The 12,992-nt window shown below is 38.1% G+C and overlaps 1 protein-coding gene across 8 annotated transcripts in view; it reads left to right on the top strand.

Annotated features, from left to right (window-relative positions):
* The window catches only part of SEMA5A (semaphorin 5A), a 338,112-nt gene that overhangs the window by 241,285 nt on the left and 83,835 nt on the right, over positions 1–12,992 (top strand). For all 8 annotated transcript variants that reach the window (XM_064661194.1, XM_064661239.1, XM_064661203.1 and 5 more), the window contains 3 exons: positions 4,468–4,585; positions 10,335–10,516; positions 11,532–11,675. In XM_064661194.1, coding sequence (XP_064517264.1) covers positions 4,468–4,585; positions 10,335–10,516; positions 11,532–11,675 — 444 coding nt within the window. The remainder of the gene's footprint in view (positions 1–4,467; positions 4,586–10,334; positions 10,517–11,531; positions 11,676–12,992) is intronic.

Below are 12,992 nucleotides of genomic sequence, written 5' to 3'. Positions count from 1 at the left end.
CATGTGGGAATATATTCTTCCCCTGAAAGGAGATTTAAAAATCTCTCTGAAATCTAGGGTATCAGGGTATAGCTTTTAAACTTATGGGGTTTTTTGTTCTTTGGTGCACACATAACAAATTCTTTTTAGTCTAAATCTCTATGGGATTTTTTATATATTTTGCTCTGAGTTATATTCAATTCTGCCTCATTTTCTGTCTCAATAAATCATCTCAAATGTAACTGAAGTAGAGCAGTCTTGATGGCCTACTTGGTGATAATTATAAAATAGCTGAAGAAAAAGACCTGCTGTTGCTGACTTGCTTTAGAGTGAGGTGACTTACAGTTCTGTTACTAATCAGTCAAAATCCATTGTTGAAGTGTTGCATCACTGTCAGTAGGCATACTAAATCATCACAGCCAAATGAATGCCTTGCAGAAGAGATACTCAACTACCCAACATTTATGTTTGGTAAAAAATGTGAAGTGACAACATAAAGAAAAATTAGAATCAATCAGTAGAAGCCAAAAGCTGTTGAATGTTTTTGTAGAGAATGCTGACTCGATAGGGTAAGTGGCATCAAGAGTCTTAGAATGAAGACTCTTTTATTCCTGAATTTCCCTCCCGCACAAAATTGCCAGTTTTAGCAGTGCTGGGACAACTCATGTGAATACTTACAGATATGAGTTGGTGCCTACTGGGATGAACAGACAAAACATCCATTTTTCAGTGGACTTTCTTAACTAAATTCTGAAAAGATTCACCTCATTTTATTTTGTTGCAGTGCTCTCCAAAGCTGGTCATCTACTGAAATGACCATGTTCAGTGTCCACAAAGTGATTAAACATGCTTTGTCCTAGCAGTACAAGAACTTTTATTTCTTCCATGAAACTAGGACCTGTTTTGATACCAGAAAGTAAAAAGAACAGTCAAAGTATGTTTTTAGCTCCTTATTTATAACTTCTCAGTGACTTGTAATGAAAAGTGCAAGCCATTTTGATTTGCCTGAGTGGAAGGTAAAGTGGAAGCAAAATCAAAAGAGGAAATGGGGTCTAAGACCAGAGTGGGAGAAGGATCAGCTTATTCCCACGAAAGAGGGAGTACAGTTCTAAGCGAAAGGGTACTGACCTTAAAATATTTTTGTTTCTAATAAAAAGTTTCTTAAGTATAATAACTGCATTTATAAATATGAACACTTTGAAGTTAGAAAGGTGAGATCATCTTTGAGGCAGAAGTTTTCACTTCAACATTACCACGTCTAATGTTGCCAGTTTTGCATTATGTCAGCCTTTAATTTAATTTTGTATTCTTTTCTGATAAAACACATGCTTTATCAGAGGTATTCTGAAGGAGAACACTGGACATCATATCTTGCAAACATTGTAAGACCAAGACACTTTAAACTTTCCACAATTTGCATTAATGTTCCTCCTCACTTTCTAGATAATTAAATGGAAATGTGCAGCCTGAGTTACAAAAATGCTAAGTACTCACAGCTGCAAGAGACATCAGTGGGAACTCTCTCCTGAACACTGATTCTCCTAAACCAAAAGCTTTATATTTGAACTGACAGCCTAATTAGGGGTACTCGTGGAGTTTTGATTATTATGTCTCTTACATTTTGCCCATTTTGCAGATGGGAGCTATGCTCCTACATAGTACTGGCAATCCATGTTGCCAAGTGTACTGTAGAAACAATTTCTTTGAAATTTATAAGCACTAAGAATCCTCTATGATGGTATTACGGAATAGCCTACTAGGCAATTAGTAAGTCTGTGTTTGGTCAGATGTTAACATGGAACTACATGAGGAATGCCATAGATAAATAGAGATAGGAATAAAGCACCTAAATTTCTGAGGGCAGAATCATAGAACATTTGAGGTTGGCAGGGGTCTCTGGTGGTCATCTGGTCCAACCTCTTGCTCAAGCAGGGCCACTCAGAGTCAGTTGTCCAGGGCCATGTCTGGGTGGCTTCTGAGTATCTCCAAAGAAGGATACTCTAGAACCTCTCTGGGCAACCTGTGCCAGTGCTCAGTCACCCTCACCATAACAGTGTGTCTCCTGATGTTCAGTTGAAACCTCCTGTGTTTCGTTTGTATTCATTGTCTCTGGTCCTGTCACTTGGCACCACTGAAAAGACCATGGATCCCCTTCTTTGTACCCTCACTTCAGGGTTTTGTATATATTGATGAGATCCTCTCTGAGCCTTCTCTTCTGGCTAAACAATCCCAGCTCTCTCAGCTTCTCTGAGAAGATGCCCCTTGGTCCATCATCCATGTTGAAGGCAGAGGCAAAGAAAGCATTAAGCACCTCTGCCTTGTCTCTGTTCCGGTTTGTGAGGTGACAATCCTCATCCTATAATGAGCTGATGATATTTTATTTCTTTACTGCCTATTGACATTAATAAATTTGAAAAACTCTTTTTATTGTCCCTCACATTTCTGTCCAGCTTCAACTCCAGCTAAACTTTGGCCACATGACTTTTCTTCCTACAGAGGCAGGCAGCATCTCTGAATTCTTCTCATGTCACCTAACCTTGATTCATCTGGGTATACACCTTCCTTTTTTGCCTTATTTCCAAGACAAGATCCCTGTTCAGCCAAGCCGGCTTTCTGCCTCACCTGCTTGACTTCTGACATTTGGGAATTGCTGCTCCTGTGCCCTTAGGAGGTGATGTTTGAAGAGTGACCAGCATTGATGGACCCCACCACCTGCAAAAACGTTTTCCCCAGGGGACCTTACGTACTAATTCCCTGAACAGCCCAAGGTCTGCTCTCCTCATGTCCAGAGCTGAGGTTTTGCTGGCACTTTTCCTCCTGTCAACAGAGATTTTAGACTCAATCTCTTCATGGTCACTATGGTCAAGATGGACACCAATCTCCACTTTGCTCATGAGATCTGCACTGTTGACAAGCAGCAGAGCAAGGAGTGCATCTCTCCTAGTCGAGTCCCTTAGGGCCTGTTCCATAAAGTTGTCATCCCGGCTTTTTAGGAATTTTCTGGCTCAGGTTGTACCAGCTGTGTGACACTCCCACTTAATGTCTGGCAAGTTGAAGTCCCCCATAAGGACAAGGGCAGTTGACTTGGAAGTGTCCCATAGTTCCTCAAAGAATAATTTGTCAGCATCATCGTCCTGGCTGGGAGGTCTATATAGCAGTCTCCCATGATGACACCCACATTATTTGTTTGTCCCTTGATTCTTACCCAGAGGTTCTCAACTGTGCCAGTGCCAGCTGTGAGCTCCATACATTCTAACCCTTCTATTACATACAATGCCACTCCTCTGCCTCTTCTACCCTGCCTGTCTCTCCTGAAGAGCTTGTAACTGTCCAATAGGGCATTCCAGTCACAGGTTTCATCCCACTGGGTTATGCCAGTGATGTCAAATCTTTGGGACTGGGCCAAAGCTTCAAGCTCCTCCTGTTTGTTCCTCATGCAGGGTGCATTGATGTAGAAACATTTCAGGGGTCGTACATTGTAACCAACACCTCTTGAGGCAGATTGAGTGATCCCATGAGTGTTCGTTTCCTCAAGTTTTGGTGCACAATCCCATCACTCATCACTGGAGAGCCTGGCTTTGTCCCTTCTCCCTTCCAAGCTAGTTCAAAGCTCTGTCAACAAGCCCCACTAGCTCCTGTGCTAGAACTCCTTTTTCCCTCTGAGAAAGGTGCATCCCTTCAGGTGTCAGTAGACCAGGTGTTGAGTAGATCATGCCATGGTCAAAAAACACAAATTATGTTGTGCTTCACTATAATGGGATTTCCACCTCCTTTCTTATGCATCTTTAGCTGTGAAGCTGCAGACGTATTGCCTGGACTGTTAATGTTCGACCTGTCAGTAGCAAGAGAAACCTGCTATTTAGTAGAGAAATGAACTTCTAGTTTTGCACGGTGGGTCTTTCAGAGTCTGTATGAAACTAGGCTGCCATCCTTCTCTCTAACCCTTTTTTTTCCCTCCTCATGTGCCACTAACAGGGAATGTTAAGACCAGCAAGGGATGTGTAAGGGGTGTGATGGCAGCCATCACCTTTGAGTTTATTTCCACAGATTTTACCAGTGCAGAAAATAGATAAGAAGGTTTCCTAATTAATTTTCAAAGAGTAGACATTGTCCTCTGATTTCTGCCAAAGAAGATATATGTAATTCCGAAACTGATAGAAAAGACTAAGAACTGTAACTCCTGAAATCTTTGCTTGAAGTAGATAGCACACTTTTTATGAAATTCTGTAATTCTTTAGTAAATAAGTACAATAATCATTCGTGACAACATACCATGCATACATATAGAAAAGAAAGCATTTAAAGAAATCCTGGCTTTGTGTAGGTCTTCAAATTAATTTTTCTTCTGTTTGGTCATTTCATCTGCCATACCACAATTTCACTTTCTGCCTATGAAATATGAAGAAGTGCTACGTAGTTATTTAGAGATCTTTGGTCAGTACAAATGAAGATAAATGTCTGAGTTATCTGATTGGTTTTCATTTACAGTGCATGCATTGGATCCCAAGACCCCTATTGTGGCTGGGACATGGTGATGAAGAAATGCACAACACTGGAAGAAAGTCTGAGTATGAGTCAATGGGAGCAAAGCATTACCGTGTGTCCAGTAAGTCCAAATGCATTCATTTATGTCTTAAAACCTTTGATTCCATGCAAATTTCATAAAAACAAGCTGGCATAGATTTTTCAAGCTCAGAAAACTCTATTTGATACCATTTTTCTTAGGTTTTCCTATCAGATTTTAGCAGAATATTTTGTTGCTTTTCTATTTCATATCAAATTACTTATATGATAAAATTATTTAGAATGCTTTCGAAGGGTGGTTGGTTTTTATCTGTAATATCTCTGTCCCCACCTTGAAAGCAAATGTTTTCTAAGATTAGAGATACTGACACATTTTTCTCTGCAGGATTTTTCTCCATTATATACTATGAAAAAGTTTAATCACTAGTGGTATGATCTTTTCTTTTAGGATCATTGTTGCTAATATAAAAAGCCAAATAACTTTAAAAGTCCATGAATTGGAAGGGTGAATTGTATGAGTTAAGTCTCACCCACATCAATGACCGAGGTGATAATTATAATAAATTTAATATCTGCACTCAACACTTCTGTTTAAAAATTATTTCAAATAAATTTGATATAGTAATAAAAACAACAACAAAGTTGATTTGCATCTCTCATTTTTAGTGTGGTTCTGGTGACATTTTGATATTCATTCCTTTCCCTCACTCCAAAGCTCACAAAAAGGTGTTAAGAAGAATCTTCCATGTGCTACTGAGATCCTTTTTTTTTTTTGAAGACTCTTGCTGCTTTGTCCTTTTGCCCAGGAAGAGGGAGTCTTTCCAACTCAATTCTGCTTTCATTACTAGTAAGGACTTCTTGAACTTGTCCCCACTCATCGCTGGAGCACACACATCTATGAATTTATACTCATTATGACATTCATGTTCTACTCTTCATGTGGTTATCCAGCTCTCTTAAGCTAGGCTTTGTTTAGTGAACTAGAGGTGTGCAGAATTAATATCAAGTTCTTCCAGTTTTGATTTGTGATCTCTAAATGTGTTGCAGCAGCCTCATAGATAGAAATCACTACACTGATTCTGAGGTCCTTGAGAACTTGCTCCTGTGTTCTGTGTTTGACATTAAACAGCAATTTTAAACATTTTTTCTCCATTTTTAAAACTTTTAAAAAATGTTTATGTCTTGTCCTGTCCTTTACGTCCATGCTCTCACACAGAGACCTAATAAAAAAGGTTTGTGTTGAATTCATCTGCATTAGCATTTGGGCTGTAATTAGGCACAAATTTTGGGCAAATACTACAATTTTCCCCATATAATACTCATTGATTCACATCACAAAGCAGTCTTGAAGCACACAAGCCACACTACTTTCAGATGAAATAAATTAAAGCAAAAATGCTCCAACTACTACTAGGCATTTCATTTATGGCTAAAGCAAGTCCAAAGTAAAGCCCAAAAAATACATATGGTGTATGTGTCAAATCTTCAACATCAGCTTTTATTTTCAAGATTTGCGGTGTGTGTACACACCACTTGCTAATATAGACATAGTCATTGTCTCACAGAAAGTCTGGATTCAGTCGCCAGTGCAGTCCTTGACTCCCTGATTGACAAGTAACTAAATGCACTGCACATTATATTAATTTCCAAGTATGTAGAGTATGTGGTAATTCCACAGGCTAAAAGTGGTTTTGTGGGTGGGGGTTTTGCTGGTGGCTTATTTGCTTTATGTGGAAGGCTTGCTGAAATGCTTGTGTAGGTTGATACTTGCATGAGCAGCCTGCCTGCTGTGCTCAGTCGTCGAATTGTGGTATTAGCCCTTATTTTCTTCCATAGATATAAAACCCAAGGCCAAGTTGGGGTGGAGGGGGAAGTATGAATATTTAGAAAGCATAATTCAATTCTGTTTTGTTCAACTGGAAAAATAAATATTTAGTACTTATTATATGACAGTTGCCTAGGATATGGCAGACTAGTCAAAGCAGGGGAGCACCTAAGGCTTGCTCAGAAATTCATCCATAGCTGTGAGACTTATACGGCCAATCAGAGATGCAAAGGTTTAGTGAACCTTCAAAGAAATTTTGTAGTTAAGCAGATTGAGATTGCCTAATATAAGGAAGATTTTACAATTATCTATCTAAATTGAAAAGTGTACTTTTACTCCATTACTGCCTTAAACCCCTAAATACCAAGTAACACATTATTGAACAAATTTGAAAATTTTATAGAAACTTTCCTTTAAAATAGCACTGTAGTCTGGCAAACTGAAATCAATTACAATTTTGCTTAGAGAGGCTTTCAAATATTTGTTTTTATGGCATTTTTTTGTGCTGTATTCACAGGATATATAAGCCAAGATGTAACGAATTTAATTTTGTGCATCCTTAATATGGGCCACATATATTTAAGATATTGTTGCAGGCAGAACATAAAGGGCTATTTGAAACCTTTTACCCTCCCTCTTCCGGTACCGATTGTTTCCAATATCTTAATTGTTAGTAAAATTACATTCATCTCTTTAACATTACAGAGACTTTTTTAGATTAATGCATGACCAGTTTCTTCTAAACTTGGATGGCAGAGAGGTCTGTTTATACACTAGTTTAGCCCAGAATAAAAAGTGTGATCAGTTGCCTTTGAGAAATTTCTTCCTAGGGCATTATTCATATGGCTGAATATTTATTGGCATGTCATGGTAGAGCAGGGATGGGACTAGGAGAGGTAGCTGAGCATCTGTGTTACCATCACTCTGAACTTTGAAAATCAATTGTGAAAGATGTGGTTCTTTTGGTTATCTTGCTTTGATTTTAATTCTCAATTTGATTTTAGGTTATTGTTTCAGTTGACATAAATATAAATATAGATATAAATTTATAAATACATAAATATAGATAGTAATTAATTCTATGGCACATATATCTACTTTAAGCTTCTTTCAGTTGGTCAGTTATCCCTATTATTCATCCAATATTTTTGATGGTAATGAAGGTTAATTTTTTTCTGAAATATTTTCCAGTGGGACTTGCAATCTGTCACTTAAAGATACACTGACATTATCAAAGAGCTTTTACAAGGAAAATAAAAATTATTCTAAAAAATATTTGGGGTTTTTTTGTTTTGTTTTGGCTTTATTTTTTGTAACATAAGTATGCAACATGAAATGGGTTTATTTTTATGGTTGTGCTCAGAGAAAGAGTGTAGTATGGGATCTTACTTGAATTCATTAACAGCTTCAGTAGGTACTCCAGATTCACTGCATTCTACACAAAGTAATCTCAAACCAGAGATCTCGTGACAGATTTAAGAACTGAGTCACTGAAGATGTGACCTTTATTCTGAGTACAAACCAGGAAGACAAGGTGGGTGCAGAAGGACTCAAGGCAAAGATTGATATTTGGAGGACATTAGAAAGAAAGAAAAGTCTAGAGATATCTACAGAAGGGAAAGGGTGACAAAGACGGGGTGTGAGAGAGAGAAAGCAGAATGTAGCTGTGCCAGGATAATACAGCCATATTGTCTGATTGATTGTGATTTTGCCCTTGAGGTGTGTCAGATTGTGAAAGGTTAATGGACATGGATTCTGGCAAGGGCTAAAAAGGCCCCTCATCACTACATTTTGCTTTCCTGTAGTCATATGATGAAATTGTTTGATAACACTTCCGAAAGGGAAATATTCACGGAGAGGCAGAGCAGGTGAATCTCAGGGAACAGCGGAGACCACAGTGGGATGATCTTTTCAGGAGCAGGGGAAAAAAAAATGAAGAGAGAGAAATATGCCACCAGTTTATCTTTCTAAGCTCAAGCTTTCAGCTATGTTTTATGTATACTTTCCCTGCCACTTAATATAAATTACGGTAACCATAGACAACTGTAGCTTTAGTTTATAATTGTAGATGCAACAATAAAGATGTTTTAGTCCACCACAGAAATAGGAAACCATAAAGGCATTTTCACATCTCTGATGCTAATTAGATTGGAGACATACAATTGTTAGTTTATGAATTATGTATATTTGTTAGACTAGAAGTGTAAGAGAGAATGGGTTTACTTGCCACTTAACAAGAAGTAAGTATTTCCTGTTGTCTTATGAAAACCAACAGAGTATAATCTGCATGAGCAAAGGTGGGTGAATTATTTTCAATAAGGATCTGTCAGCAGAATTTTGAAATTATGAATGGTGGTTATGTCAGTTATAGATTACAGAATGTGCATGTAGCTGTTCCATGGACAAGCTATATCTGTGAAAAATAAAATTGTGAGAAAGGTAATTAATAGTGAAATTATGGAATCTTTGCCACAGTGGAATGAATCAGCCAACACCCAGTGTGTCAGAGAAAGCATGTCTTGTGCTGTAATCGAATCTCTTGTATCTTCAAATTATTTGTGAAATGTATACTTTTCTTACCACTGTTAAAAAGAAACAGTACTCAAAATAGCAAAGGGAGACACCATTTCAGATCAGTTATGACAATCTACAACTGTAATTCCTATTTCAATATATAAGCAAATATTATATTGGTATGTTCATACACATTTGATGAAATATGCATGACTACAACTGATACATATTTATTTTCAACTACGAGTCACTTTAAATGCTATTTAGCCTGCACTTGTTAGTACTGTTGTCTTGACTGAAAGTTAAAATCTGGCAATCAAAAGACAAATCCCATAGCATTTAAGTGAAAAAGTGGCCATCATTTCCATTTAGGATCACAGATTTGTCAAGATGCTAAAAGGATAAGATAATATGAAAGTCTGTTTTTGTTGAGAGCTGTTGTCCCTCCCCATTTTCTTTAGAAATTCCAGTAGCCATGGAGGCTGCTGCACTTTCCATTAGCTCATTTTATTTCAGCTGGACAGTAAGGATTTCTTATTAAATGTGTTATGGCTGCTTGGTGGAAACATTCCAGTCAATATAAGAATGGTGTGACTCTTCCAGCCAAAGGTGTTGAGAATTGAATTCTACAGGGACAAACTGTCTCATCATGTAGGGTTAGGTGCTGCTTTTTGCTGATGCTTATAGGATTTATACATATAATTACATCTGATGCTTAGCATCTGTCATTTAAAACCACATTTCACTTTTATGAAATGGTACTATATGCCTCAAAAAACTGTTGTCAAAAAGAGACACTCATGATGGAGATTTGAGTTTGATTGATCCATTTTTTTTATGCTGGACTATCACAGTATCATAGAATCACAGAATGGTTTCATTGGAAGGGAACTTAAAGATCGTCTAGTTCCAGTCCCCCTGCCAAGGTCAAGGACATCTTCCACTAGACTAAGTTGCTCAAAGCCCCATCCAGCCTGGCCTTGAACACTTCCAGGGATGGAGTATCCACAGCTTCTCTGGGAAATATTTTCCAGTGCTTCACCATCCTCATAGTATTCTCATTTTTTCCTTATCCTCTGCTGACTCTTCCTTTTGATCTAGATTGGGTTTTACAGTCAGTATCCGGGTTCCATTTTCACAGGAAAATTTTAGAAAGTAGGGAACACAGTCATCAGAAGACAATGGAGAAACTGAAACTGTAGTTTCCATTGACTCCCTGTAGACAAGCATGAATGTGAAAGGTAACAGTTAGTTGTGATTGCTGTTATTGCTATAGTGTTGACATGCAGTGGGTCATATCGGTCAGAAGTCATGGAAATTATGCAGCTGCAGAAATTAAAAGGGGAGCTTGCTGTCTGGAAGTTATACCTCTCCAGAGGAGGCTTTTATTGTTGATGTCTGAAGGCTGGACCTTCATGCACTGCAAAATAAAGAGGTTTTATGAAGGAACTGTCAGGCCTCAGGTAAGCTTTTCTGTTGTGTTTGTTTCTAGATGAGGAATCTGACAGTGGATGGACATTTTGGAACATGGTCACAGTGGAAACCTTGCACCCACACTGACGGTGCCAGTGTTGGCTCCTGCGTCTGCAGGACACGTGTGTGTGACAGTCCTGCTCCTCAGTGTGGAGGTTGGCTGTGTGAAGGACCAACCATGGAGATTGCCAACTGTTCCAGGTATACAACACAATTTCAGGTTCTATCATTTATGGTTTAAAAGTTTTTAACTTAATTAGAATAATTATTTTTTTCTATGGTATATTAGGGAGGAACAGGAGCATCCTTTCTCAAAGTTCCCAAATACAAGGTACAGCATGTGAATTCTGTTAGCTTTTTTGTTATATTACAAAAAAGGTATTGACGTCTTATCAGAGTATCCTGTTGAAATTGAGAACTAATGCATTTTGACACTTAATTAATACTCTTTTTCCTTTAGAATCATAGAATCATTTAGGCTGGAAAAGACCCTCAGGATTGAGTCCAACCATTAATAAGCACTGCCAAGTCCACAACTAAACCATGTCCCTAAGCACCACATCTACATGTCTTTTAAATAGCGCCAAGGATGGTAACTCCACCACTTTTCTTCCACCACTTCAATGCTTGACAACCCTATTTGTGAAGGAATTTTTCCTGATATCCAATCTAAATCTCCCCTGGCACAGCATGAGGCCATTTCCTCTCATTCTGTCACTTGTTACACTGGAGAAGAGACCAACCCCCACCTCATTACAACCTCCTTTCAGGTAGTTGTAGAGAGCAATATGGGGTCCTCTGGGCCTCCTTTTCCTCCAGGCTTTAATCACTTTACTTTCAGAAGGGGTAGCAAAATTTGACACTTTAATCTTCCTGAAAACAGTATATAATTAAAAATTATCTTCAGAACTTTGATACGAGAATTTGCATATGAAGTTTACCCAGAATAAAGTGACCAAAAGCAACTAAATAGCTTCATAACTTTGTACTTCTTGTGTGACAGGGTAATTTTAGCAGTTGCTAATTACAAAGCATAGAATATGGAATGATCAGAGTACCTTTATTTTTGTTCAGTATTCTTGAAGAAATGGAACACAATGCGCTATTAATGACTTCTACAGATATACTAATAGGCCAGATTCTGCTGTCAATCACACCTAATCAGCCATTCGCTATGTATAACAGATGACAGAGCCTGAGCTTTTTATTCTACCAGAAATGGAGGCTGGACACCATGGACACCTTGGTCACCTTGTAGTACCACTTGTGGAATAGGCTTTCAAGTTCGTCAGCGTTCCTGCAGCAATCCAACCCCGCGCCATGGAGGACGCGTCTGTGTGGGACAGAATCGTGAGGAGAGGTGAGTTATCTTTCTTCTATTGTCTGTTTTAATTTCTTCTGCTCAGTTGTATTCCATAAGACATTTTCTCTTTTACTTGCCTTGGTTTTCTCTTCCCCTTCCTTTCACTCTCTTTAACTTCACTGCTGTCCAGTAGCAGTATTCCCATTAACAAGGCTGTGGGTCTGCAGCAGATCTTTCATTTTTCACTTAGCTTCATCCCTTCTGAGCCACCTGAGAGCTCCTGGTAGTGCCAGTTGCTTCTGCTGAAGCAACGTGCTGTTGTCCCCTGAGACCCTGAAAATTGATTCTCCTTGAAAATTGATTGCACTGTGTTTGAATTGTAACTTGTCCAGCCTCAAGACAAGAATTCAGAGCAAAATATAATAAGGTCACAGCACTATGTTACTGATGCTTTGAGTTCATTTTTTTCTGTCATAGATGAATTAAGCATTTCTATAACATGAAAGAAAGTTTCAAGGGCTTTGTTTTCTGTTCAATAAATATGAACTCAAATATCTTTTAGTAAGGTTTCATGCTTGGGCTTTTTTTTTAATTGTTTGTATATATATTAACCCCTGAGCATATAAAGTCAGCTCAGATTTTGATTTCATCATGTACTGCTTTGGCACCAGAATAAGTATTTTGTCACTAGCTCCGAATATCAAGTTCAGGCCTTTCATTCCATTTTACATGCACCCTAACGTCTCTTAATTTTTGTGTTCGCAGTTTTAATAGGAATTAAATATTTCTTTAAATCAAGCTAGAACATATAAAGATAAACTGCAACTCTTGTGTGCATTATGTTGTTTCTAGAGGCATACCAGAAGGCTCGATAGCAGAAGACTGGTATTGGTGTAAGAATGTGGAGTCCTGTAGTCATCAGTTCTAAGAGATGTATGCGGATACAATTCCTCTCAATATGCACTTAAAGCTTACTTTGATGTTTCTGTATGGATGATGTAATATCCTATATTGCTGTTGGATGAAAACAAAGTTCAGTAATCTTTATGATGAGTTTCAGTGAGGCATTTAATTGAACATCAACTCTGGCATTTCTTCAGATTAAGAGATTCATTGAAGGAATTGCATTGTTGCATCACACATTTATGCATTAGTGGATCACCAGTCTTTCTAACTCTTAAAGGATCAGTATTGCAGAACACATAAACAACATTCCTTGGTTTTTTAGGGCCATGAATATTTGTCATTTCATCACAGTGGAGAGCACTTTGTTACTTTGTAAATTACTTTCTGAAAATAGGTTGCCCAACCAAAAAGCCATCACCACCAAAGTAGATTCTATCTGCTGTTACTTAGCTCTGTCCCAGCACGAAT

This window comes from Pseudopipra pipra, chromosome 1 (assembly GCF_036250125.1).
Source record: "Pseudopipra pipra isolate bDixPip1 chromosome 1, bDixPip1.hap1, whole genome shotgun sequence".
Lineage (NCBI taxonomy): Eukaryota > Metazoa > Chordata > Aves > Passeriformes > Pipridae > Pseudopipra > Pseudopipra pipra.
This window is presented reverse-complemented; position numbering and strand designations above follow the sequence as displayed.